Below are 23,556 nucleotides of genomic sequence, written 5' to 3' on the forward strand. Positions count from 1 at the left end.
TCTAACGTACTGATATTTCAGAGCCATGGTCGGGGCCATAGATTCTAACGTACTGATATTTCAGAGCCGTGGTCGGGGCCATAGATTCTAACTGACTGATATTTCAGAGCCGTGGTCGGGGCCATAAATCGGCACCTGAATATAAAGTCAGCCAGATAATCTGAAGTTTAGCCGAAGCAATGAGACTACTTCTGCTTCCAGAGCTGCTACACCTCTGAGGACAGACTGAAGCTTCAGTCTGCAGGTTTGGTTTGGATTGCTCTGCTCGATCTGACAATCGAGAGTGATACTGAAGTTAAACTGAGGCAGGTAACGTGGCCGAGGTCCGACTCTCGTTAAGGTGAAAAGGGAAAATGGAGCGTAACACTGTACAAGTCCCTCATTGAGGTTAGAATACACGTCGCCATGGAGGGCAAATCAGCACAAAAATACAAATAAAAGAAAAAAAAGAGCAACAAAACAATTCTGACAAGGTGCAAAATAAAAACAAAAAATTCAAAAAAGTCTTAAAGCACTTTGTAATTTGGAGAGGAGCGCTATACAAATATAGCACGAGCAAGTCAAAAGATAAAAAAATAATTACAGTAACTGAACAATAGAAAATGGAGAGTATCAGTTAGACTCCAGCAGGACAAATATCTCCCCGTCGTTATTTGGAAAAACCATCTCAAACAGCCGTAAAGATGTAAAGCGGTTCAGTTTGCATGCAGCTCACAGACTTTCCACAGGCGGACTCAAGAAAATCAGGTTTCACACTCAGGACAAAACAGACAGAACAAAGACATCAAAAGAAAACACTGAACACAGTTGTGCTCCAAAAACCCGTCTTTTACAACAACCTGTAACAGTTACAGAACAGCAGGAATGTGGCAGAAAGATAGTCAATTATGATTATTGTTGCTTTCACGTACTGTGTGTGCTTTGGCAATGGAAGAGATGTCACAGCTCTTTAGATCCACAGTTTTCCTTCAGAGCCACCTCTTCCTTTTATTGAAATCTTATTGTTTAGATCATCATTTATTGCCTTGGTATTCAATGTTTATTGACTGAAGGTAGATTATATTGAATCTCTGTCATTGTTATTACTATTTGTATCTAAAACACCATTATAGCTTTCAAGAGGAACTCTTAAACTTTGCCATCCTCCGGCCAAACATTTTATAAAATATTTTTTTTTCTCTGCTGCAAACCTGGTAAATTATCACTGTTGTCAACTAACTTGTCAAGAACCGGCACGATGCGACCCATCTTATGGCTATTGGATAATGGACTGTCTCGACAAAACAGCTATAGCGGCGTCCCTACACTTTGACATCACTACAGGTTTGGATTGCAAAAAAATGTAAGTATGTGTAGATTTTTAAAAACACCAAAAGGTACTGTATAAATCCAGAGAATACTTTGATACCTCATATGTTAAAAATGACTTGAAACAAGCTACTTAAGGTCTATTTTCAGACCGGTAGATTTAGGTTCAGGGACAAAATGACATCTTGAATATAAAGGGAATGTGGAAAAAGACATGTTTGACTTCTTATCTAAAAAGAGTCATCATCGCCCTTTGTAAGTAAACATTAGATTGTTAGATTTTGGTTGAAACTAAGAGTTTGGTCCAGTGCATGCCCGTGATGGCTATTATTGTGATATATTACAATGATTATTAAGGAAAAGGCAGAAAATGTGACAAAATGAATGACAAGTACAAATGTTTTACATGTAAGATGATGTATCCCAAATGAATTCTGAAAACTTTTCTCTGTGTTTTAACAGAATATGTTACATTCAGGCACTAAATACTTTTACTTTTAAGTATTCTGCTCAACACTGTGAGATTGTGAAGCGAAAGGCTAGCCAGTTAGCCACATCTGGAATGTAATAAATAATGCCTTTTTAATTTAACAAAACAGTCTATGCGTTAAATATCCATTATAATATCCATTTAATGTCAGTTTTAATTTGAAAAATGTTAGCATGGTAAATGAGAATCAAGGTGACTGACGTTAGCTTCCTGTGTACCTCAGATCTTTGAGACTATTACGTTGTTTTATGTACAATGGAGTCGATTTAAACCCAGCACCAACAAGTCATGAATATAATAGTGAGTTGTCACATCTGTCTAATCGTATGTCGACTTGTCTTGTAGCTACAAACAGTAAACAAGTTCGGATGTTAGAAATGTTCTGCTGCTATCAAACGGAATGTACTGATGGTTTCCATCGGTTTAATCTAAAATCATTGATAAATAGTTGAATTATTAAAGAGCCTTTAACAATAAATATCTTCAACCTTTTTCATCAGGTCTTTGTCTGAATAGACTCTTTAATACTGCCTTATAAAGAACACGTCTGATACATACGAACAGGCAGGTAGGTAGCAATGTGGAGGAGTAACAGTTGGAGCCATTAACCAAGTCCCACTGCTTACTGTATGTGATGCATACTGCAGGGAACTAGCACAGCTAACAGTTACTGACCTCATAGGAACTATCAGGATATGTGAAGGGTTCTGAATCCTGTGTTGATTCTTCAAAGCTTGGAGGGTTCAAGAATGTTCTGATTACACCTGAACACATGAGAACACTCCAGGATGTTTATGAGGTCCAGAAACATTATTATACGGTTCAAAATGTCACCAAGATTCTATCATGTTTAAAAGATTCTTAAATGTAATGGGGTGTTTCAGAACGTTACCAAGATTCCGGAATCATTAAACGTTTCTGGATCATTCTGTGGGCAAGAATAGTGTCATGGTTCTAGAATGTTCCAGAATGTTGTCAGCATTCTAGAGTTCCTGTGAGTTCTGGCATGTTTAGTGGAATTAAGAGCACTGGGGGAATGATATAATGTCTTACTGTAGGATATTCACGCTGAGCATTGTCTCCCTAAATGTAATTGAAGGTCAAGCACTTAAAACAGGAGTTTTAGAACGGCTACCACAGTTCACACAGTCCTGCATGCAAAAGCCACAAATAAGACGAGTTAACAAGCATCTACTCCACACAGTACACACTGAACACTGTGAATGGGGAACTCAGAATAGTATACAGAGAAAAAACAAGCATCGTTTCCTCGATGCATACTGTAATAACCCACCACGGCTTATCTGTTCACCAACCTGGTGAAAGGTTCTGTTCAATAAAACTGCTGGTTGTGTTGGCACGTCACTGCTGTCTACCCAGAGCTTTCCTTTTCATCTCTTGAGCTGACATGTTTAGTGACGTGTTGAATGACCCTCAAACCTTTAAAACCATTATAACAAGTATCTTCATTCTGTAAAAATCTACTTATTGCAGATACGGCTTTATTCCAAAGATGCACTCTCGAAAGCTAGATGTCACCGGCGTCTTATCACTCAAATGTCTGGTTTGGCTGGTTCATGCGTACAACCGTTGAGCCGAGACTCTATGCAGACTCTGAGAAAGGCAGAGTATGTTACAAGAGATGTACTCAAACAAAAGCAGAAGTGTTTGGTGACCTATACTGTAGCTCTGGTTAGAGGCCTGTATACAGTACGGAGCCATGCTGAAAGGCAGTGCTAGCCGAGGAGGGAAGAAAGAAAGAAAGATAGAAAGATAGAAAGAGGGGAAGACTGTGACAGTTGCTGAGAAATCTCGGGCTGAAGAAAAGCACAGGAAGGCAAGTCACGGTAGAAAAGACAGAATACTCTGAGAGAAAAGACAGCAAGAAACTTAAGAATAGAAGAAGAAGACAGCATCACAAAAAGCTGTCAGGCAGTTTAGCTGACAAGCAGGACTTTGTGCTGGCTCGGTCCCAATAGAGTAAGAACAGGTCGAAACGCACAAACAGACACATACATGCACGTACATATACACCGTGCCTTAAGTCTCCAAAGCCTCATTGGTTTCCAGTGCTGCCCGGCTGGGCGGAGCACTACTGAGCAAGCGTCGTAAAAGACCATCTCTTCGTCTTCTCGTCCCTTTCAGTCCCTCTCTTCTACCTCTCTTCTGCATCACTCGCGCTAAAATCCTCCTCTAATCACCGTCCCACTGCCTCGTCTCATCCACCCCGCCTCCGCCTCCGCCTCAGTCCTTTCAGTGAAAGCAGAACCGCACAGAAGCACAGAAGAAGAAGTAGAAGGAGGACGTGGTTTTGTCGTTTATGCAAATACAGGCTGTTTTCGGGGATTGGTCGAGGGGTTAAGGGTCAGGTCGTTGGCGGGACCTAATGAGGGAGCGGCACCAGGATATCCACGTAGTTGATGGGGAAGAAGCCCGACTGGCCGTTGATCATGCCCTCATACCAGTTGTCATCGATTTGATTGGTCAGGGTGATGACGTCGCCCTCTTTGAAGCCCAGCTCGCCTTCGTTCTCTGGTTCGAAGTCGTAGAGCGCTCGGCAACACGGCTGGTCCATGGGGGCTGGGGGGGGGCAGACACAGAGGTATAAGAATTATAAATGAAGTGCTACGACCAAAAACTAAGATGGTCATAGCCAAGATGCTAAACTCGAGGCTTCAAAACGGCAGTTAACAAACCAATGGGTGACGTCACGGTGACTACGTCCACTTCTTCTATACAGTCTGTGGTTTTTAGCTCTAACGTCTAACTGAGTTGACTCTTTTAGAGCCTTTTGTGGGTCCTTTTTTCTTTTGGGGTTTGGTTGTTTATTGACTACAACAATACCATACAAAGAAAAACTGTTTTTGGTTTGATCAAGCTTTCTTTCGCCCACCCGGAGTCCACTCCCACCCTGTACCTGGTGTTCTTCCGGGTGATTTGGCCGAGTGTATCCCCCCGTTGTGGCTCTCGCTGGGGGGCAGCAGCTCCAGGGTCATTCTGGGTTTAGGAGTGTACTCCTTCCTCGGTTTAGTCGACACTTCTTTTATCCTGAAGGGACAGACACAGTTAAAAAAAGGTTAGTCTAACCACACCAGTGTGTTTTTACTGGTTAATCTTCATCACAGAGAGACACATAGATCAGTACCTGCCCTCCATCTTACTGGAGAGCTGCTGGAGGATTTCGGCGGAGCGGCTGTGGTATTCCAACTGAGCCTGAACCAACGCTGCCAGCTGGCTCACCTGCTCTATCTGCAACACACACACAAAGGGTTTTTTTCACAGTACAACCTGTTCTGTGCCCATGCTGGGCCGGGGTCTGGCTTGGCACAGCACGGCACACGACTGCTGAATAAAATCACTGAGTCATTGTGGTTTAAATATGATGTTTCTGCAGCTTTCTCCTCAGGGTAGAATCTGCTACGGTTTTTATTTCCACTTGTTTTTTTAAAGTGTTTGTTGTTGTGCCACTTTCATCACTCACTGGAGCAAACGAAATACATTAAATTCAACTCAACTGATAAATAAAAATAATGGTGCAATTACATTAAAGCAGACTTACAATGGTGTCTTAGGGCCATTGTCAGTAAAAAAAAAAAATTATGACGGTAATATTCTGAGAAAAAAGTCATACATTTACGACCCAAAAATGGATATTCTCTGAAATTAAAGAGGTAAATTTACGACCCAAAACATGGATATTCTCTGAAATTAAAGTGGTAAATTTACGACAAAAAATAGGATATTCTCTGAGATTAAAGAGATAAATTTACGACCCAAAACTTGGATATTCTCTGAGATTAAAGTAGTAAATTTACAACCAAAAAATCAGATATTCTCTGAGATTAAAGTGGTAAATTTACCAGAAAAACTCTGATATTCTCTGAGATTAAAATGGTAAATTTACGACAAAAAACTTGAATATTTTCTGAGATTAAAAAGGTAAATTTACGACCAAAACTGTGATATTCTTTGAGATTAAAGTAATTAATTTACGAGAAAAAACTCTGATATTCTCTGAGATTAACGTAGTTTATTTACGACAAAAAAGGGATTTTCTCTGAGATTTAAGTGGCAAATTTACGACTAAAAAAATAGCATATTATCTAATATGGAAATTGGTTAATTTATGAGGAAAAGACTTTTTACAACTTTATTTATATTTTTGCTGCTTTTCCTTCTCTTATAGTAAATTAAACATCTTTGTTTTTGGACTGTTGGTCGGATAAATCAAGACATTTGATCGGTTAATCTAGATAGAAATTGGCAGATTAATCACCGATGAAGTTGCAGCCGTAAAGCAGACATAGATAAAGAGAAGTCCTTACATCGCTCTCCAGAAGGTTAAACATGCTCTGCTCTGCGATCTCTTTGCTCTCGTCAAACTTCTCCAGCGCCTGTTTGATTTCATCGTCCTGGACTTTCCCCTGACGCTTCTTCTTGTAGTCGAAGTCCAGACGGCGGCCCTCCATCTTCTTCAGATGGTGCTGCAGCGGAGTAGGAACAAGACGTTAGCGTGCAACCAAACACATCAGGTGACCTTTTGTCTTTTTAACTGGGAACCAGTAACAGGTTGTTTCATTCACCTGGATCTCTTTGAGGTCTTTGTCGTGGAGGTTCTGCAGCGGGTCGATGAAGTTCTGTTTGACCTCCATGTCCAGAGCGTCCTTCACCTCCCCGAGCTCCTTCATCGACTCGCTGGCATCGATCAGCGCCATACCTGGAAGGACAGGATGAAGGGGAAGTAAAGGAAGAGGAGGGAGAATCGGAGGAAGAAAGCATCCATGAATTTGTCAATAAATCATCAGTACAAAAGATGAACAACTGGTTCTTTGATAAAAAGATACAAATAAAAACTAGAGGTAGACGTTAACGGTGACTTCCAAGGTGCATTTTGGCAAGAAACAAATGATTATGATTATTATTGTTATTATTTTTATTTGTTTAATTTTATAGTTTTAATGTGTTATACTTTTTATTTTATTTTATAATTTTTTATTTTTATTTTATTGTATTATTATTATTTCATCATTATTATAAAATGTTTTCTCATCCATTGTTTTTGAATACGTTCTTTTTCAATTCATTTATTGAGTTAAATATATTATTATTATTGTTATTATTATTTATATTTGTTTATTCATTTTTTATTGTTTTAATGTATTATATTTTATGTTTATTTTATAATTTTAATTATTATTATTATTATTATTATTATTATTATTATCACCATTTTTCTCCTCCTTATTTTTTGAATACTTTGTTTTTCAATTAATTAATAGATTTTTATTTATTTATTATTATTTATATTTATTTATTATTTTTATTGTTTTAATGCATTACATTGTTTTTATTTTATAATTTTTTGTTTTTATTTTTATTATTTTATTATTATTATTATTATTATTATTATTATTATTATTATTATTATTATTATTATTATTACCACCACCATTTTTTCTCCTCCCTTGTTTTTGAATTCTTTTTTTTTCAATTTATTTATTTATTTTGTATTATTTATATTCATTTATTGTTTTTATTGTTTTAATGTTTTATATTTTATTTTTATTTTATATTTTTTGTTTTTAATTTATTTTATTATTATTAGTTATTATTATTATTATTATTATTATTATTATTATTATTATTACAACAACCATTTTTTCTCCTCCCTTGCTTTTGAATACTTTGTTTTTCAATTAATTAATTAATTGATTTAAATGTATTTTTATTTTTATTTTTATTTTTATTTTTATTTTTATTTTTATAATAAGTGTACATTCTCACTCACCGAAGCTGGACTCCTCCCCTAACTCCCGTCCAAACTTCAACATGGCGTCTCCCAGGACGGACTCGGCCTGCGGGTAGCCGGGCCCCTTGTCCTGGCCGCGGATCTTTGACATGGTGTTGATCATACTCAGCTTGGCTCTGGACGCTGCGGGGCGGCAACGGGAACATTATGAGTCACTGATGTTGTTTTAGGGGTCTACATGTTGAAGCAGTCTAACTGTGTGTTTGGTACCTGGATTAGGTTGGAGGTACTCTGTGGTTTTGGTCATGATGTCCAACACTGCTCTGCTGGTGACGTCCACCTTCTGCAGAGGAAAACACATCAGGGATGTTGTGACACGTTATGACACAATTTCAATGTTTTTTTTTTTTTTTAGCAATTATTATGGTTTATTGATTTACATAACCTTGGAGCTTACAGATTTAAGTGATATGAATTTGAAGGTACTCCAAGAAATGACATCACAATAAGCTAAATACCAAGTTCAAAGGGATAACATTGATTAAATCTATATTACTGCACGTTGATGAAGCAAGAAGCATTTAACTCCAATACTTAAAAATGTTTGAAAAAAAGTTTTTTAGAAAATTGTCTGAAAAAAAGTTTTTAAAAAAATTATCTGAAAAAATTTTTTTAAAAAAATTATCTGAAAAATTTTTTTTAAAAAAATTGTCTGAAAAAAAGTTTTTTAAAAAATGTCTGGGAAAAAAAGTAAAAAAAAATAAATTCTGAAAAAAAGTTTTTTAAAAAAAATTTCTGAAAAAAAGTTTTTTAAAAAAAATTTCTGAAAAAAAGTTTTTTAAAAAAAATTTCTGAAAAAAAGTTTTTTAAAAAAATTTCTGAAAAAAAGTTTTTTAAAAAAAATTTCTGAACAAAAGTTTTTTAAAAAAATTATCTGAAAAAACGTTTTTAGAAAAAATTATCTGAATAAAAAGTTTTTAAAAAAATGTCCGAAAAAGTTTAAAAAAAGTAAAAAACAAACATGTCCGAAAAAAAGTTTAAAAAAATTAAAAAAAAAAAAAAAAGTTCTGAAAAATGTCCGGAAAAATGTTTGAAATTTTTAAAAAAATGTCTGAAAAATAAATAAATTCTGAAAAATGTCCGGAAAAATATTTGAAGAAAAGTTTTTTAGAAAATTGTCTGAAAAAAAGTTTTTAAAAAAATTATCTGAAAAAAAGTTTTTAAAAAAATTGTCTGAAAAAAAGTTTTTTAAAAAATGTCTGGGAAAAAAAGAAAAAAAAATAAATTCTGAAAAATGTCCGGAAAAAAATTTCTGAAAAAAGTTTTTTAAAAAATATTTCTGAAAAAAAGTTTTTTAAAAAAAAATTCTGAAAAATTTTTTTTTACAAAAATTTCTGAAAAAAAGTTTTTTAAAAAAAATTTCTGAAAAGTTTTTTAAAAAAAAATTCTGAAAAAAAGTTTTTTAAAAAAAATTTCTGAAAAAAAGTTTTTTAAAAAAAATTTATGAAAAAAAGTTTTTTAAAAAAAATTTCTGAAAATTTTTTATCTCGGGGTCTTGTTCGAGAGTGAGGGGACGATGGAACGTGAGATTGGTCGGAGAATCGGAGCAGCAGGGGCGGTATTGCATTCACTTTACCGCACCGTTGTCACGAAAAGAGAGCTGAGCCGGAAGGCAAAGCTCTCGATCTACCGTTCAATCTTCGTTCCTACTCTCACCTATGGTCATGAGGGTTGGGTCATGACCGAAAGAACGAGGTCGCGGGTGCAAGCGGTCGAAATGGGTTTCCTCAGGAGGGTGGCTGGCGTCTCCCTTAGAGATAGGGTAAGAAGCTCAGTCATCCGTGAGGGACTCGGAGTAGAGTCCTTGCTCCTTTGTGTCGAAAGGAGCCAGTTGAGGTGGTTCGGGCATCTAGCACGGATGCCTCTTGGGCGCCTCCCTTGGGAGGTGTTCCAGGCACGACCAGCTGGGAGGAGGCCACGGGGAAGACCCAGGACTAGGTGGAGAGATTATATCTCTACTCTGGCCTGGGAACGCCTCGGGATCCCCCAGTCAGAGCTGGTTAATGTGGCCCGGGAAAGGGAAGTTTGGGGTCCCCTGCTGGAGCTGTTGCCCCCGCGACCCGATCCCGGATAAGCGGTTGAAGATGGATGGATGGATATCTGAAAAAACGTTTTTAGAAAAATTTTCTGAAAAAAAGTTTTTTAAAAAATTGTCTGAAAGAAAGTTTTTAAAATTTTATTCTGAAAAAAAGTTTTTAAAAAAATGATCTGAATAAAAAGTTTTTTAAAAAATTGTCTGAAAAAAAGTTTTTAAAAAATGTCCGAAAAAAAGTAAAACAAAAATGTCAGAAAAAAAGTTTTGAAAAAGTAAAAAAAAAAAATCTGAAAAAAAGTTTTTAAAAAAATGTCCGAAAAAGTTTTAAAAAAGTAAAAAACAAACATGTTCGAAAAAAAGTTTTAAAAAAGTAAAAAAAAAAATGTCTGAAAAATGTCAGAAAAAAAGAGTTTTGAAAAATGTCTGGAAAAAAAAGTAAAAAAAAAAAAATTCTGAAAAATGTCCTGAAAAATGTTTGAAAAAATGTTTTTAAAAAAATTGTCTGAAAAAAGTTTTTTTTAAAAATTGTCTGAAAAAAGTTTTTTTTAAAAATTGTCTGAAAAAAGTTTTTTCTAAAAATTGTCTGAAAAAAGTGTTTTTAAAAAATTGTCTGAAAAAAAGTTTAAAAAATTGTCTGAAAAAAAGTTTTTTAAAAAAATGTCCGAAAAAAGTAAAAAGATTACAGAAAAACAAAAAAGTAAAAAAAAATTGTCTGAAAAAAAGTTTTTTAAAAAATGTCAGAATTTTTCCTTTTTAAAAAGTAAAAAACTAAAATGTCCGAAAAAAAGTTTTAAAAAAGTGAAAAAAGCAAATGTCTGAACATTTTTTTTTTTTTAAATTGACTGAAAATAAGTTAGTAAGTAAGTAAGTAAGTAAAGTAAGTTGAAATAATAAATAATAATATACTGAATAAAAGGAATAAAAGCAAGGAAAAGATTACAGCAAAAATAAATCAAAACAAAACAGAAAAAAAAGATAAATACATAAAAAAGGTCGTCTAATATGATGGTGTGCATACATATACCGTATATAAAGAGAATATAAAGAGATTAACTCTTCAAACTTTACCTTTTCCATTTCTTTGAAGTCATCGTCTAGCTTGGTTCCTTCGGCCCCTCCGACCTTCTCACTGACTTTCTGTTAACAGGAAACACAAAGAAACAAAGAAAGACTTTAATGTTTTAAACGCAGCCGGAGAGAAGAAACAGCGAAGCTGCGTTCAGAGTCGTAATGATGACAGGAATTCTCCGACAGCCTCTTTGTCCTTTGATGATACCAGTATCGGAATTTTCTTCTGCCTTTCTTTTGGACATTTTCCAGATTTTGTTTGGACAATTTTTCTGACATTTTTCAGACTTTTTTTGGAAATCTTTCAGACAAAAACCCTCACACATTCACATATCTGGAGGTCAGAGGTCAAGGGGACCCCTTTGAAAATGGCCATGACAATTTTTCCTAGCCAAAATTTAGCGTAAGTTTGGAGCGTTATTTAACCTCCTTCATGACAAGCTAGTATGACATGGTTGGTACCGAAGGATTCCTCAGGTTTTCTAGTTTCATGATACCAGTAACTTCACTCTAGCTTTAAAACTGAGCCGCTACAACCTAAAAATAAAAATTGCAAGTTGTATAAATGCGTTAAAGAAATTAGTGGCGTAACACGTTATTGCGTTAACTTTGACAGCCCTAATAAAAACTGTTCTTTATACTATGACAGTTTCCCTAAAATTAGATTTAAATAATTGATATAAGTACTGATAGTGCAGTAAAATGTTCCCTGTCAGTGTTTTATTATTATATCTGATTAATATTACTGCTGCATTAATGTGTACGTTGCATTTTAACTCCCTTTTATATCCTGTTGGCTAGTTTAATCTACAGCAATGCATTATGGTCTATAAGATCATCATGTGTTTGCAGCGTCGCCGTCCTGTGAGAACCAGACTCGTTAACATCGTGACTGTATTCACACTTCACAACCTTGGATGCATCTTTGTTCGGCTCAAGTTCGTCACTGCGAGCGCAGGAAGTGCAGCAGAGTGACACCTCTCGCTTTGTAACGGCCTCAGGTTGCAGGAGAGGAGGGACTAGGAGCAGAGTGGGATTTTCCACAATCGTGACTCACATCAGCCGCCCACGCTTTAGTGGACTACACACACACACACACACACACACACACACACACACAAATGCAGCATGTATATGTATATAAATGCATTCAGCCACATTCAGCTACCAAGAGGAGAGTACTGCAGAGATGGAGAAATTCACATGGAAAATGTTCACTGTGGAAAGTAGCTGCATGAATAACATACATGCTGCTGCTAATATTAATAATAATAATAATAATAATAATAATAATAATAATAATTTTAAGGTAGCAAATTAACATATAGAGCATATAATATTAACAGCTTATTTAATTTCCCAGCTATAAAAAGCTGCTGGAAATGCACGAGAAAGGCTGAAAAGTTCATATTTTACTTACATTTTATTCTACTTTCTTCTACTCCACCACATCTTTTATTCCTTTAAATGTATCTGACAGCGATAGTTACTTTAAGCTTTTTAGAAGCTGGATGCGCAATATTTATTGAAGGTGAAATGTGTCAAAATACCGTTTTAAATCGAATATTGTGGTGCTGCAGAGACGTCCTGATCTACACATCATATTCTACAGACTTAAGAAAACATCTTTTGTTTGGTACAGATCTACTGGTACAGAAAAATCTATAACAAAAAAGCAGCGTTTCAGTGGTTGTGTCTCTTCGTCATGTTTCCGATGTCTACGAGTTGATATCAGCTCCACCACGGACACATTTCCTCTCTAAACTTCTCACTTTGGTTTATTTACATAATAATGTTCGAGACACAAAAACTCTCCAATATTTCGCAAAAAAATACAACAACAAAGATGAGAGTAAAGTCCAAACAAATGTAAACAGATTAGTGTATCAGAACATCGTCTTCTCTCCCATCAATCATCTCACGACCCCTCAGATTTATCTGGTGACCGTTTGGAAAGCCCTGACCCCTAGGTTGGGAACCGCTGGACTAATCTAACTGTATATGAAGTAGTAAAAGTAGCTCCAACATTAGCATGCTGCTCTGACATTGATGCTTCAGGTTTCATAATCTAAGTCACAGACAATTTTCTGCAGAATTAGTATTATTTACATTAATGTACTTAAGTAAAGTATCTGAATACTTCCACCGCTGCTCACATGGAAGCTCATTATGCAAAGAAGAAATGGAAATAACTTTCAGTTCGTTGACCGGGCTGTGTGTGTGTGTGTGTGTGTGTTTCTGTGAAGCAGATGTCACACGTCTTCTTCATCAAACTAACAAACCATGCAAACATAAAGGTAAACATGTGTTTATGTAACCGCTTACACACCTGAGCACCTGCACGAGTGCATTGTGTGTGTTACCGAGGAAATGCTTTGATAAAAGACAGTGTGTGTGTGTGTGTGTGTGCATGTGTGTGTGTGTGTGTGAGAGAGAGAGAGGCGAGGAGAGTAATGAAAAAAAATGTGCATTATGAAATGTAAAAACAATATAAATCCACAGCAGGAACGAAAGAAAGTGAGAAGAACACACAGATGAGGAGGAAGATGCAGTTGCCATGGAGACAGGGATCTGACTGGGCCCTCTCATGTTTCCAAGAACCACACACACACACACACACACACAAACACACACAAACACATACACACACACACACTGAGTCTGGTTGCAGAGAGGTGTACTGGCACACTGTTACATAACTCTCTCTCTCAGCAGGATCTTCTACAGTTTCACTGACTCTTCAGCCGTTTGTCGCAAGCTGCGGTAAAAACAAGTGGTGCAACCTCCGGGTCTGAGAAGTGAAGCCAAAGCTGAAGTGTCTTAAACCTGTGTTCTCTCTAACAGCCAGCAGGGGGCGACTCCTCTGGTTGCTAAAAGAAGTCTGGTTGTATAGAAGTCTATGAGAAAATGAGCCTACTTCTCTCTTGATTTATTACCTCAGTAAACATTGTAAACATGAGGTTATGGTCTCAATCGCTAGTTTCAAGTCTTCTTCAATACAGCATGATGTTCATTTAGTAAATTATGGTCCCATTTAGAGTCAGATAGACCATAAAGCAGGGTATGCTATAGGGCGGAGCTACCTTGTGATTGACAGGTTGCTACCACGGTTGACAAAAAACAATATGGTAACGGCCAAAAACCAAACTCGCGACAACCAAAACCAAGATGGCGACGGCCAAAACCAAAATCAAGGCTTCAAAAACGTAGACAATAAATGAATGGGTGACGTATACAATCTATACACCAATTGAGACGCATATTCTGAATGCTCTGTACACACGTCCAAACAATGCTCATAAAACCTGAATTAAATCGTCATATCCCTTAAACGTCTTCATCAGAAAATAAGTCCTAAAAATATGATTCACAAAGTCAGAGAAGTTTGCAAAAGCATTAAAGTTTTGGTGTCACTAAGCACAGAAAACAAATACTCTAAATGGACCCATGGGTGCTGTCAGAGTACGTCATTTCACACACACACACACACATGCAGAGAGTAGAACGAACCACCTTTTAGACCACTGAGACATTAACACAACCTCCATCTGTTCTCTCTCCTCCTCCTCCACAGATATCAGCTTCTGTCTTTTGTTTTAGCGACTCCTACTTCTTCTGCTATATTTTCTCCAACCTCCTCCATCTCCTGCTCACTTCTGTCCTCAATCCTCCCCTCGTTCCCTTCATCTCCTCATCTCGTTTCATCCCGACAATCACAACGCCGTCGTTACAAGTGGCTGACAGCGAGGAGGTCACAGGTCACAGACATCCTCCTCCTCCTGTCCTCCGGCTGACATGAATCCGGCGAGGAGGAGATTCAGCCGATCAGGGATCAGAAACAAGAACCGGAGAAGGAGAAGTTCTGGCAGCCGGAGTCGGTTCATCTATCAGTCTGAACGGCTGCCAAAACACTCAAGACGCCATCTTGAACTGAAGATGGATAAAAGGCTGGATTGATGATCCAGCTCAGGCTATTCATCCATAATGTAATATGTTCAATTTGTATTATTCCATCAATATTTATAAACCTTAATTACCCAGAAATCATCTTGAAGTGATTAAGTTTCCTGCATTTTGAAGTAAGAACAGCCCCGGAGACCGCTGCTCGAGAGCGGTGTGTTGTTGTTTTGCGAGTTACGTTAGTTACTGTACTGATGTTACGTTGTTTCCGTACGTATTTTACTTTGTTTACGCACTCATTTTAAGGTCAACCATGATGTTTTTCCTAAACCTAACTAAGTGGTTTCGTTGCCTAAATCTAACTACGGATATTACCGTAGTTTTGCGGTGTGAAAAGCCTAAAATGCGTCCACATGACACGTGGAATGTCATGCTATTTATACGCCATCCGGTGAGATCGGGGTTGGTTAGAAATTCGGAGCTTGTGGTTCATACTATACCTACTTTGGTGCGTTCAAGTGCTCAAACAATAAAACGGAAATTATAGACGCTGTAGCATCAGCAATGGCAAAGTCCAGTTTTAACCTCTTCAAACAATAAATGAAATGAATGTGAAGTTAAACAGACATTGTAGTGTACAATAGTATGTGTCTTTACCTTTACACAAACTCTTTAGTGTTCTGTAAGTGTTTTTCCAACCACCTGTTTTTATGCACATTTTCAATTTGTGTGCAAAAAATCAAAACGCTGCAAATTTGAAAAATAAAAGGTTAAAATATTGCAAAACTACGTCGGGACGTCGGTGAATCTCAACGCTGAGAGGCTTTTGAGTGACACAGCGTCACACAAATTTCTCACTCAAGTTGAAATATTTCAACTTCTGCAAATGACGCAAATTTTGAGTGTTCGCGTCGTGTCATTGCCCGGCGTGAATTTACATCTATTCGCCTCTTTTCATTGACTTTGTGTGATATAACTGAAGAAGCTGTTTTGTTTGTGTTCAAAAGTGACGTTTCATTCAGTTTTACGTGTTGGAACGTTTTGCTTTTGAGTTTCACCTTCACTTTTACAACATAGTAGGCCCCTACTGACCCACATCTATGGTGCTCATAGCGACTGATAACGCCTATTTAACGGCCTGATAACAGTCGAATCGGGTGCAAAGGATGAGCTCACTCTTCCTCCTCCTCTTCCTCTTCCTCCAGGATACTTTTAACTTGTTGAAACTTTCCTGACTGTGCAGAATCATCATGTGGGAAGGAGGTGAAGAGATGTCAGCGAGGCTGCGGTTGCTCGTCGGTTTCATCACCTTCTGAGTGAGAGTTCGGTTTAATGGAGACTAAACAGGGAGAATCTACAGAGAAATCATGCGACAGCTACTTAAAAAAGACGTCTGGCTCAGCTTCAACATGATTCAGAAGCTCTGGCCGGCGATGAATTTATAACACAAAGTGTCAAACCTTTTGTCTCTGAGGTTTCTACACGCAGTCCGTTTATTTTAACAGCAGCGGAGGGGAGGGTTATATCATCAAACGGAGCGGTGATGCAAGACGGAGAAGCACGACGAGGAACCCCAAACGTCTATTTTACCTTCCAGCTTCATAAATCTGAGGAATTATGATTCGTCTTGTCACAAGTTACTCATCAGAGAGAAAATGTGAGACGCAGCAGCCTTTTAATTACCACAGTGAGAGAGAGAGAGAGAGAGAGAGTGAGAGAGAGAGAGAGGTTCAGTCCGGTGGTAAATCAGAGGTCAGTGATTATGACATGTAGGACTACAGTGCTAATCAGTCTGAAGACATAAAAGTACATTTAAAGAGACTGAGAGACAAAAAGAAAGATATTAGAGAGACAGGACTGCACTTAATATAAAACACAATCACCTAACAAGAAACATTTCAGTGAGATATAAAGACTTGTTTTAAGACAATGCATTATTATTACAGGCTTATTATGACACGCAGTGAAATATAGCTCCAGATGAGTTTTCCCCGCTTATTTCAAGATCGTTTTTTGTTTTGAAAGGTCTATATATTACGACTAGGGTTGTCAATCGATTAAAATATTTAATCGCACATTTTTCACACTTTTTTTTATCTGTTCTAAATGTACCTTAAAGGGAGATTTGCCAAGTATTTAATACTCTTATCAACATGGGAGTGGACAAAAGTGCTGCTTTATGCAAATGTATGTCTTTATTTATTATTGTAAATCAATAAACACAAAACAATGACAAGTATTGTTCGCACTTTTTCAGACTTTTTTCGCTACTTTTTTCAGACAATTTTCAGACTTTTTTGGATGTTTTTTTTTTTTTAATTTTAGGACATTTTTCAGACTTTTTTGGGGACATTTTTCAGACAAAAACCCTCACACATTCACATATCTGGAGGTCAGAGGTCAAGGGGACCCCTTTGAAAATGGCCATGACAGTTTTTCCTCGCCAAAATGTGGCGCAAGTTTGGAGCGTTATTTAACCTCCTTCATGACAAGCTAGTATGACATCGTTGGTACCGATGGATTCCTCAGGTTTTCTAGTTTCATGATACCAGTAACTTCACTCTAGCTTTAAAACTGAGCCCTCTACAACCTCTGAAAGATAGATTGCGTTAATACGTTAAAGAAATTAGTGTGTTAAAACATTTTTTTTGCGTTATTAACACTTTACCTTTGACACAATAATTACAACTTATTTCAAGAAATCTTATACCAAGTACGATATAGCGCCTTGCCCCCAGAGGATTATCTGTTATCAGACCGATAGCCGATGGGTTCAGAGATCGGGTGGAAACAATCACGACTCGTTTGCATCATTCTTTTACCCTTTCACTAGTTTCTTTTGAACTACAGCTGCTCGTTTCAATAAAAAAACCTGGCACACATATCCAGTGATTGAACCAAATAACAGATCCTCTGTCATTAAAACATCACATTGAAAAGATTGCGTATAGCTTCAGCAGACATATGCATGCATTGTTTTCTGAAAGACATATTTGTCTTTATGTCAGCTTGTCCCCTGGCTGTCTCCCAGTGTAAAGCTACTTTTAAAAGCTTGCAGGTTTTTACGACATCCTTCTTTTACAGGCCCGGAAGAGGAAACGGAAAAGAAAAGCGAGTGAGACGGAGAGAAAGCACGAGAGTGAAGGAATGAAAAGGATGCATCAGCCATTCTTTTTGAAACCTGCTCCGGAGAGAGACATTAAACTCCCGGGGTCTCCCGAGGACATTAAGTCTGTTTGTTTCTGTTATCCAGCTCACAAGATCTGATCCTAAAACCTCTTTGAGGGGCGATCAGAATCTCCTCAGACAGACAGACAGACGTGATTGATCTGAAAGTGTCTCAGATGGGAAACATCGGATCAGGAGAGGTGAAGAGAAAAGACATTAGGATGATGGATGGATGATTGAATTAGAAATTAGATGAGGAGGAGAGGAAAGAGGAACCGAGAAAGGACGGACGAAGGAGGCGAAAACAAGGAGAAAGAAAAGAGGAGTGGAGGATCAGTCGGTGTAAACAGCTTCATGTGTTGCATTGTAATTCCTGCAGGTTTTGGTGCTCTGCGGGCGCATATTAATCGTCGGGAGGCGACGGTGACCAGCTGCAGTGCAACACAAACACCAACACTCATGCATTATTAACAACAACAACAGCAGAAGAAGAATAAGAAGAGGAAGAAGAGGAGGAGGAAGTGATTGCAGTTAAATTCAGAGACACACATGAAATAAATAAATAAATACAAATAGATGGACAGATAAATAAATAAATAAATAGATTAATTAATTAATTAATTAATTGATTGATAGATAGGCAGATAGATAGATAGATAGATGGATGGATGGATGGATGGATGGATGGATGGATGGATGATGGATGGATAGATAAATAGATAAATAAGAAAATAGATAAATAAATAAATACATGAATAAATAAATATATGGATAAATAAATAAATTAATAGATAGATAAATAAATAGATAAGTAGATAAATAGATAAATACATAAATAAATAGATAAATAAATAAATTAATAGATAAATAAACAAATAAATAAATAGATAGATAAATTAATTAATTAAAAGATAGATAAAAAAATAAATAGATAAGTAAATAAATAGATAAATAAATGAATAAATAAATAAGTAAATAAATAAATGAATGAATGAACGAATGAATGAATGAATGAATGAATGAATGAATGAATGAATGAATGAACGAATGAATGAATGAATGAATGAACGAATGAATGAATGAATGAATGACAGACATGTATAATCAGTTAGCAGGAAAGTGAGAGGCCTTTTCATTTCTTCTCAGCTCTTGAGATGCTCCTCTGGGAGTCACATCAATGCATCAATCAATTCCTGATCAATAACCGGTCTATCAGCAATGAGCCACGAGTGCCAGAGATCCATCCTGTTTATGAGTACAAACACCGGATCAATACGCAGCAGAGACTGGACACAGAATATGAAAAATCATCTGCACTTGATTCACAGCTTCATCTGCTGCATGCAGCGTTTTGTTGTCATCGTGACTTTTGTTGGCGGCGTAAATATTGACGTGCAACCGGTGGCGGCGCCCAAAAATCACCTTCCTACACCGTGTCCACACTGAATCTGTTATATCTGTTACGTCATGTAAACAAACCGTGTAGGCTTCCTATCAGCTGTGAGCTCAAGATCAGACTGGAGACGTAACCGCTTATCTTCCTACGTTTGTTCTTTTGAAACAGAAAACACACGTTTAATACTGTGATATATACTGGAAACGACGTTACAGGATGGGAGTTACATGGTGGCATAGCAATTTGTCTGGAGTGGTTGTGTGTGTGCGTGTGCACGTGAGCGTGCGCTTGTGTTTGGGGCGAGAGCCCAAGGAAAACAATTTGCACCGGGGCCGAGCACAATTGTGTTACGCTGCTGGACTCGGTGACACCTCGGGAGAATTACTGTAAACAAATGACACAATATTGTCTCACATGTAAAATGTGTATGTCCTCTTATCTACTTTATTGTCTTTTATCAATGTTATTGTATTTTATCTATTTTATTGTATTGTTTTATTTTATTGGCTTTTATCGAATTTTATTATATGTAATATATTTCACTGGCTTTTAAACATTTGATTATATTTAATCTATTTTATTGTATTTTATCTATTTTATTGGCTTTTATTTATTTTATTTATTTTATTTATTTTATCTATTTATTGTATTTTATCAATTTAATTTATTTTATATATTTTATTTATTTTATTGTATTTTATTGTATTTTATCTAATTTTAGTGGCTTTTATTAATTTTATTGTATTTTATCTATTTTATTGTATTTATCTATTTTACTGGCTTTTTTCTATTTTATTGTATTTTGTCTATTTTTCTGGTTTTAATCAATTTTATTGTATTTATCTATTTTACTGGCTTTAATCTATTTTATTGTATTTTATCTATTCTATTGGTCTTATTATTTCACTTTTATAACTACTATGTCTCATATGCATTAGTCTCATATTAACCTTCTACTGTTTATATTTTTTCATATTAATCCCTGTGATGCATGTTAGCATGCTGACATTAACATTTAGCTCAAAGCATCATTTTTTCCTGAGTAGCTTCACAGAGCACATGTACAGCTGTAGGCTCTTTCAAAATAAAAAGCCCTTTTATGTCATCATCATCATCATCATCATCATCATCATCATCATCATCATCATCATAGACTCTATGGTAGTGATGTTGCTGTGTCTCCAGATCTCTGCAGCACACTAGAGACTAAAATCTTGTTATAAAATGATGCCAAAATCACAAAAATAAGAGTCTTTCTTCAAGCTGTGAATGTATCTTGATACCGTTAACAGGCTTCAGTAGCTTTTAGTCGTGTGTGTGTGTGTGTGCGTGACGATGAGTTATATAACAGGGTCACTTGTTTCTACTATTCCTCCAGCAGAATCCAACCGTCTAAGAATGTTTTGTCTCGCCTCAAACCAAACTCCATTCAAATGTCTGTATTTAAAAAACACTGAATATGGGTGAGCGTGTGCGGCGATGAGTTATATAACAGGGTCACTAGCTACTACTGTAACATCACACACATACAAAGGACGTCAGATCACACTCAGCGGCTCGGTGGTGGGTGAAAGTGTGGAAAAAGGCGAGAAAGAGCGACAAAGAAGATTAATAGCACAACTGTAAAAAATCTTTTTTACAGTTTTTTTCAAGGAATTTTAAATTTTTTGTCTGTATTTCAAATTTACAGAAAAAAATGTAAAAATTACATGTTTCATTTGTGATTTATATGTAAATGTTCTTAGATTTACAGTATTTTTTGTAATCACAATCGTAATTATCTCTATTTAAGCTTTTCTTGATCATTTTTAAAGATAATTATTCTGTTTTTTAGAGGTTAATGACTCTATTTTAGCAATTCATTTTTGTTAGAAGAAAAGGATTTCATGGAATTAAAAATATTTCTTGTAAAAATACAGATTTTTTTCGCAAAACTTTGTTGCTTTATTGCTTTATCTATTTTCTATTTCACTGTAGTTTATCTATTTTATTTTATTTATTTTATTTATTTTATTTATTTTATCTAATTTAAGTGTCTTTTATCTATTTTATTATATTTTGTCTATTTTTCTGTTTTTTGTATCTATTTTATTGTATTTATTTATTTGACTGGCTTTTATCTATCTTATTATATTTATTTATTTGACTGGCTTTTATCTATCTTATTATATTTATTTATTTTACTGGCTTTTATCTATTTTATTGTATTTATTTATTTTACTGGCTTTTATCTATTTTATTGTATTTATTTATTTTACTGGTTTTTATCTATGTTATTTTATTTAGCTATTTTACTGGCTTTTATCTATTTTATTGTATTTTGTCTATTTTTCTGGTTTTTATCTATTTTATTTTATTTAGTAATTTTACTGGCTTTTATCTATTTTATTATATTTTGTCTATTTTTCAGTTTTTTATCCATTTTATTATATTTTGTCTATTTTTCTGTTTTTATCTATTTTATTGTAAATAAAAAAAAAACTGAAGATTCTAAATCGTATTGATTCATTTAAGTTCCTGCCACCAACCAAACTCCATACATATTTCTGTGTATTTAAAAAAATAAATATATATATTAATTCATTTAAGTCATATTTTCTGTAAATTTCTCTCTATGTTGTGGTATAAATGTCCTTTTCTACGCTGTAATATGGTAGAAAATACGGAATATTTGTTAATACAAAGGAAAAGTTTGAATATTTGGGAAACACGCTTACTAGTTTCCTACATTCTGTTATAAAATGTATATATCTGCTCATTAGCCAGGCGTCTGGTCACATTTCTTAGCCTTGTTGTGAGTGGTCAGCGCTCCATCACATTATAAGACGTCTCTATTCAGAATAGGTTTGTGGTGCTGGAGCAGTGTTGTGGCTCTTTAAAGGGCTGCTCGGGATTGATGGGGCAATAAAAACGCCCAGCAGAGAGACACACAGGGTTACAGAAGGCAGCTGTAATTCAGACAATTACTGTGAATTGGGCTTTTAGAGTTGGAAAGAGCAGCGGTGGGAGAGATGCTGTGGGAGGGAGGAGAGAAGATTGATGGTGATGACATTAGTATGCATGGCAGCGCAGCAATATATGTTCACTACGGCTCCGTAATGTGACCGAAAACACAAACGCCTGAATGAAGAGGAGGAAAATAAAGAGAGGAATGAAAGAAAGAGAGATAAATGTGTGGTTTAATCTCGTCTGCTGTGGATCGATTTTCTTGTTCTAGAACAGGGGTCGGAAACCTTTACTATCAAAAGAGACATTTTTTACCAAAAAATAAATAAATAAATCTGTCTGCAGCCTCAAAACATGTGATCATAGTGATGAAGGTAACACAGTTTATAGTCTAAGTATATAGTATATAAGTCTAATGCAGTGAGGGCCAAAGAGACAATGTACTACGGAGTATTAGGGCCACATTGAGGGGAAAATAATCAGAGATTTACAGAATAAAGTCATAACTTTACGAGAAAGGAAGTCGTAATATTACGAGAATAAAGTCCTAACTTTAGGAGAAAAAAATCGTAACATTACGGGAATAAAGTCATAACTTTTCTGCCTCAGTGCACAAAAACTACAATCTTCCAGCTTTCATTGACGTGGACGCCCTTAAAGAAGCGGCCGACGGTGAAGAGGTCAGAGGTCAAAGGTCAAGGAGGAGCAGAGACGATATAATTGATAAATCCACCTGAAACCAGAAGGTGGAGGACACAGGAAGCTCCATCTCTCTTCCTTCCTCCGCTGCCACGTGTGACGCCCTCAAGGTTAATCAATTATTGAGAGAGCCAACCAGAGCAGTGTGTGTGTGTGTGTGTGTTTGCATCACGCCTACTTTCTCTTCACACGTGTGTGTGGTTGCCACGACAACACCGCGACGAGGGGTTTGGTGTGTTTAATCAGGAAGCGACACAGAAAGAGAGAAAGAGATACAGGCTGGTTTTTATTTATCCTTTCAAATTAATATCAAACTGAACTGTCATGATCTGATTAATGAAAAATTACTTAAATTATTTTTTATTACTATATAATTATTATTACTATTATTGTTATTATTATATATTTTATTATATATTTTATTATTATATATTTAATTTTTTTAATTTAATGTTTTTGTTTTTATTGTCTTTAATTTCCTCTTTACATCACCTCATCCCCTATCTCTCATCACGCCTGTTTATGTGCATGTATATATTTATATACATTTAATGTATCTTGTTTATATATATATATATATATATATATATATATATATTTGCACTGCTCTGTGTTTAATTTAGTTATTTTATTGTTTTTATTTTTGCTTCATTTATCTTGCTTTTACTGCCATGTGAATCACATTGTTTTGAGTGCTAGGCCTATATTAATAAAATATATTATCATGGTCATTTATA

At 35.8% G+C, this 23,556-nt stretch overlaps 1 protein-coding gene across 1 annotated transcript in view; it reads right to left on the reverse strand.

Moving 5' to 3' along the window:
- Positions 1–1,922: 1,922 nt before the first annotated feature.
- LOC119481852 (endophilin-A1-like) overlaps positions 1,923–23,556 on the reverse strand; it is a 28,574-nt gene continuing 6,940 nt past the window's right edge. The window contains exons 2-9 of the mRNA XM_037759149.1: positions 10,711–10,779; positions 7,818–7,890; positions 7,587–7,730; positions 6,382–6,515; positions 6,124–6,282; positions 4,944–5,047; positions 4,716–4,846; positions 1,923–4,378 (exon numbers count right to left, since the gene is read on the reverse strand). Coding sequence (XP_037615077.1) covers positions 4,182–4,378; positions 4,716–4,846; positions 4,944–5,047; positions 6,124–6,282; positions 6,382–6,515; positions 7,587–7,730; positions 7,818–7,890; positions 10,711–10,779 — 1,011 coding nt within the window. The 3' untranslated portion in view covers positions 1,923–4,181. The remainder of the gene's footprint in view (positions 4,379–4,715; positions 4,847–4,943; positions 5,048–6,123; positions 6,283–6,381; positions 6,516–7,586; positions 7,731–7,817; positions 7,891–10,710; positions 10,780–23,556) is intronic.

This window comes from Sebastes umbrosus, chromosome 22 (genome assembly GCF_015220745.1).
Source record: "Sebastes umbrosus isolate fSebUmb1 chromosome 22, fSebUmb1.pri, whole genome shotgun sequence".
Classification (NCBI taxonomy): Eukaryota; Metazoa; Chordata; class Actinopteri; order Perciformes; family Sebastidae; genus Sebastes; species Sebastes umbrosus.